This window comes from Austrofundulus limnaeus, unplaced genomic scaffold (assembly GCF_001266775.1).
Source record: "Austrofundulus limnaeus strain Quisiro unplaced genomic scaffold, Austrofundulus_limnaeus-1.0 Scaffold179, whole genome shotgun sequence".
In the NCBI taxonomy this organism is placed as follows: Eukaryota; Metazoa; Chordata; class Actinopteri; order Cyprinodontiformes; family Rivulidae; genus Austrofundulus; species Austrofundulus limnaeus.
The window spans coordinates 847878-853254 of NW_013952581.1; the positions used below are offsets into that span (position 1 = coordinate 847878).

The following is a 5377-nucleotide window of genomic DNA, read 5'->3' on the forward strand; positions in this document are numbered from 1 at the left end:
AGTGGCTGGGGAGAGAGAGGTCTGGGCCTCCCTTCTGAAGCTGCTGCCCCCGCGACCCGACCCCGGATAGGCGGAAGAAAATGGATGGATGGATGGAGGTTCTGTTTGATGGTTCTGTTTGATGGTCCTACAGGTTCTATTTGACGGTTGTGTCTGATGGTTCTACAGGTTCTGTTTGATGGTTGTGTTTGATGGTTCTATAGGTTCTATTTGATGGTTCTGTTTGATGGTCCTACAGGTTCTATTTGACGGTTGTGTTTGATGGTTCTACAGGTTCTATAGGTTACACAGGTTGCTTTATGGTTCTGTTTGATGGTTCTATAGTTTCTACAGGTTCTACAGGTTCCATTTGATGGTTCTTTTTGATGGTTCTGTTTGATGGTTCTATAGTTTCTACAGGTTCTATTTGATGGCTGTGTTTGATGGTTCTACAGGTTCTATTTGATGGTTCTGTTTGATGGTTCTACAGGTTCTATTTGATGGTTGTACTTGGTTTGATGGTGATGTGAGTTAAAAGAACCTTCACTTCCTGTTTGGAAGTTCAGATATGGAGTCAATGAGGGTCAGGATTTGTTGCTGGAAAGACAAAAGTAAAAGAAAATAGAGAAACTGACGTCACAATCAGACTGAATGTGTTTGATGGACTTGTTTGTGTAACTGATGTCCACAAACACAGGGACATTCTGGAGACAAACATGAGACAGAGGCTCAGTTTGTATCAGTTTGTGTAAATCACTGATGACCGGTTCTGTTGGGATGTTTGGGTCAGAAGTTAAAGTTTGATAGTGACTGTGTCAGGAACCTCGTGATGAGCCTCCTCACCTTCATGTCCAGGTGGTGGGTGGCAGGTGGTGCGTGCAGAGTGTGGACCTGGCTCCTGGTACTCACCCTGCTGGCCCGTTTGCTGAGCAGCAGCGTCTGAATCAGCTCCTTCAGCGGCTCTTCTACACGTCTCATCAACTCCACAGATGGCCGCCTCGGAGCGCAGAGGAGCTCCAGAGCTCTGGATGCCACCTGGCAGGCCCGCAGAACCAGGTCAGGGGGCAAGCCCGGCGCCGGGGGGTCCCGGCAGGCCGCCACCACGCAGCGGAGGAGGTGGCACACGGTGTCGGCCGTCACTGAGCCCACCGTTCCGTCGGGGCCGAAGAAGCGAGCCTCCGCGCCGCCGCTGCATTCGGCGCGCTGCAGGGCGCACAGCGAGAGCAGGAAGTGCACGTGAGGACGCAGCGACGACCCACCAGGACCCCCGCAGGGACCAGGAGGAGGAGGGAGGACGGGGGGATCCTGCAGCAGCAGATCAGGAGTTTCTGAGTCACAATCCAGCTGAGGACCTGCACAGGACACCAGACTTCCTGGACTAAACAGATCCTGAGACAGAGCGTCCATGTTGTCTTCTGAAAGAGGACAGAAAGAAAACCGTGATTTTACCGAGTTATAAACATCTGTTTAACTCCTGATGTGTTTCACCCTCAGAGAGCAACGCTCACTCTAACATCCTCTCCGTTTCAGCTCAGTTCCTCTGAAGGGTTTTTGTCTCGACCATAGACTTGAATAAGATCACTAAACTGAGCCCCACCCATACCGTCCACTGGTAGTGTCTGTGACAGTAATGGAGGAGCAGAAATGGCATCTAAAAAGGGCAACTATTTACAGCCTCCATGGAAACTAATAATAAACAGCAGCTGAACCGGATCTGTTTCACGGATTATCGGTCATGTTTTTACAATAAATTAATAATTATGTTAATTTCATTCAACACTCATGTAAAACAGCAGATTTATACCAGAAAAATCTATAATTTATAAGTAACGATCTAAACCAGACCTGAAGTCAGCCTGTAACTTAGACTTTAGCTTGTTGAAAAATGATGACTTCAGCTAGTAATAAAGTATATTTATTATTTCTTCTTACCATCATAAAAAATAAGAATATTTATATTTACCAGTCAACAGTTAGAAAATGTTCTCTTGTTATAGCATGAAACTTGTCTCTGTTAGCTAACATCTTCTCAACAGGTCAGGTTCCTCTAACAGAAACCTAAAAATCCTCACATTTATAATATTATTTTACACTCTGTAGGTCTAAATATTAATCAAACATTTATAATATTATTTTACACTGTAGGTCTAAATATTAAATCAGAGGACAAAGTAATATTTAATAGTTTGTGTTAAATTGTAGCATGATTCAACAGCGCTACACTCTGTAGATATGCTCCACAAGCTAATATCTCCTAACCAGTTCAATAACTAACAGTGATTACATTGACTTTATAAGATTATTTTAATTTTAAACTGTTACATTATGTTCTGCTCAGATCACATTGAGCTAAATTAGATCAAATCTGCTGACTTGTGTTGTGAAATGAGACGTTTTCCTGTTTATCTTCTGTTAATAAATCCATAACACAAACAGCTTTTCTGACATTACTTAAAGGGGACCTATTATGCAAAATTCATTTTTTTAAAGGTTTTTTTACTCAACTTTGGGTATGTACAGTACTTCTTAAAAAAACAGTCCTAGGACCAAAAAAATGCACCCAGGGGCATATTTACTGTAAGTAAATGTATTTTAATGTATATTAACAAGTTTTATACTTCCATCATTTTGTAATGTCTCAAGCCGTATGACAACCCACCAGAACCTGCGTTCAGCCCCTCACCTAGCAACCCCCGGGTGAGGCTCCACCTCCTCAGTATAAAAAGCCGTCACCGTGTTGTTGTGTAATGCGCAGCTCACTTCACAACAAGCCTTCAATAGGGCAATGAGTGTTGGACCAGAGAGTGGGAGACCAGGGTTGGAGACCGGCACAGACACAATTTAATTATTTATTTTCGTTCGTTATGAACACGTTTTCTCATGTACCTCTATTGTTTAGCTTTTTTAAAGCCTTGTTAAAGCCTATTTGTTCGAGTTTCTGAGGTATTTTGACCGCTGCTGCTCCCTGCTCTGGTAACAGCATGCAGAGTGAGCGCAGAGCAGATGAGTGAGAGGAAAAAAAAGAAGCTGGGACCACGACTCTGCCTCTGGGTCTGACTCAGGGTCTCATTTACAGTATATGGTTGAACAACGGAGCTTCCGCAATTATTAGCCATGCTAAAGCTGGCTTTGGAGGGCGGAGTTAATGTCAACAGATTTTTGGAGGGCGTTACCAACAGAGCTCATTAACATAAACAGCTCTTCTGAACTGAGGTCAGAGCAGGACGAACTAGAAAATGGGAAATTTTATTATCTGAGAATTATTTTGTGCATTAAATTGAATGAACATGGTCTGGATAGTCCACAGACATACCATAAAAATTTCTAGGACTCATAATTGGTCTCCTTTAAAACATTAGATGGATTATATAAACTGTAAAATATTAATAATAATCTTGTTAATGTTATTATTAATAGTTTTAATGATTTCTACATTGTCAGTCCTTTTTTCTGCTCTGTTGTCAACATGTACAACAATGGGAAATTCAGACTCTTGCCCGTTTAGCGTTAGCCGTTAGCTTCACCAGCCGATCACACGGTCACGTGGTTTCTGAGCTCCAGCTGTTCTATAGAACCTCCTTGGTCTCGGCTCTGGTGGCCTTAGTGACTCAAAGAACTACTTTTATTCTACTTTAAGACGATGCAGCAGAGTCTGCTCACTGAGACGTGCGCTTCAGAGCCCAACAGATGCAGTTGTATTTCCTGCAGCATCCATCATCTCGATCCAAACTGCAGGAGGAGGTAAAGGTTTCAGGATGAGCGGTTCCTCTGAGCGCAGTTTTAAAGCCAGCTGTCCTCCTGACATCATGGAGCCCATGAGTCATCACATGACGCCTGACATCAGAACCACAGACCCAGACGGTTCTGACAGAGTCCGGCGTCTCGTCACACACAAACGTCTGATTCGTCACGTCGCCGCTCTGCAAATTGAAACGAGTCGTTCCACGTGCAGAACCATAAACATCAAACCTCCGGAGAAAACACTTCCCACACCGAGGGAAAATTGTGCTAAATTACACTTTCACATTTCCTCTGTGTGATTTTCTCTGGGAGAAAATGGCCGTTGCTATGGCGCCGCAGAAGCACTGGAGGAATATAAAGAAGCAGAGAGAGGCCGGGTCCAGCCGGAGCGCACACGCAGCCATTTTCATACAAATATGTCATTCAGCTCCGCCGCAGATCGCCTCTCAGAGCCTCCGACACAAACACAAAGAAATATTTCTCTCATTTAAAGTGGGCGCCAAGGAAACTCTGATGTGCTTAAATCCCTTAAAAAACTAATGTTTGGGCTGAAATTTATTATTCTGGAGAAGAATGGAAGTGATTTTACACTTTCACCCTGAAACAGAGACCCTGCAGCCGCAGAGCTTCACCTTCAGGAGGAAAACATTAAAGCAACATGTTTACAGTCTGAGCAGAACCAACAGGCTGGGTTCAGGTTCTGCTCAGACAACGTCTCGTTCACAGAAACCTAAGACTCTGTAGAACCTCCTCTGCAGCAGGGAGTCTTTGTGGGTTGCTAGTTGAAAACTGTGGCATAAAGGCAGCAGTGGAGACCACTCCTTCAAGCTTCATTATTTCTAGAAAGGGTCTCTGGAACTGGACCACAGAACCAGGAGAAAACCTGTAAACATCTGGGATAAGGTCTGCAGGATCAGAACCCCCTCAGTGATGGGTCTGCAAGATCTGGACCCCCCTCAGTGATGGGTCTGCAGGATCTGGACCCCCTCAGTGATGGGTCTGCAAGATCTGGACCCCCTCAGTGATGGGGTCTGCAGGATCTGGACCCCCTCAGTGATGGGGTCTGCAGGATCTGGACCCCCTCAGTGATGGGTTTGCAAGATCTGGACCCCCTCAGTGATGGGTCTGCAGGATCTGGACCCCCTCAGTGATGGGTTTGCAAGATCTGGACCCCCTCAGTGATGGGTCTTCAGGATCTGATCTGCAGGATCTGGACCCCCTCAGTGATGGGTCTTCAGGATCTGGACCCCCTCAGTGATGGGTCTGCAGGATCTGGACCTCCTCAGTGATGGCTGTGCAGGATCTGGACCCCCTCAGTGATGGGGTCTGCAGGATCTGATCTGGAGGATCTGGACCCCCTCAGTGATGGGTCTGCAGGATCTGGAACCCCCCTCAGGGATGGGTCTGCAGGATCTGATCTGCAGGATCTGGACCCCTTCAGTAGTGGGGTCTGCAGGATCTGGACCCCTCAGTGATGGGTCTGCAGGATCTGGACCCCCCTCAGGGATGGGTCTGCAGGATCTGATCTGCAGGATCTGGACCCCTTCAGTAGTGGGGTCTGCAGGATCTGGACCCCCTCAGTGATGGGTCTGCAGGATCTGGACCCCCTCAGTGATTGGTCTGCAGGATCTGGACCCCCTCAGTAATGGGTCTGCAG

General features: G+C 46.1%; 1 protein-coding gene across 2 annotated transcripts in view; it reads right to left on the bottom strand.

The window, feature by feature from the left end:
- Positions 1-5377, bottom strand: part of mei4 (meiosis-specific, MEI4 homolog (S. cerevisiae)) — a 70664-nt gene that overhangs the window by 62090 nt on the left and 3197 nt on the right. For both annotated transcript variants that reach the window (XM_014017950.1, XM_014017949.1), the window contains exon 3: positions 889-1394. In XM_014017950.1, the coding sequence (XP_013873404.1) occupies positions 889-1394 (506 nt within the window). The remainder of the gene's footprint in view (positions 1-888; positions 1395-5377) is intronic.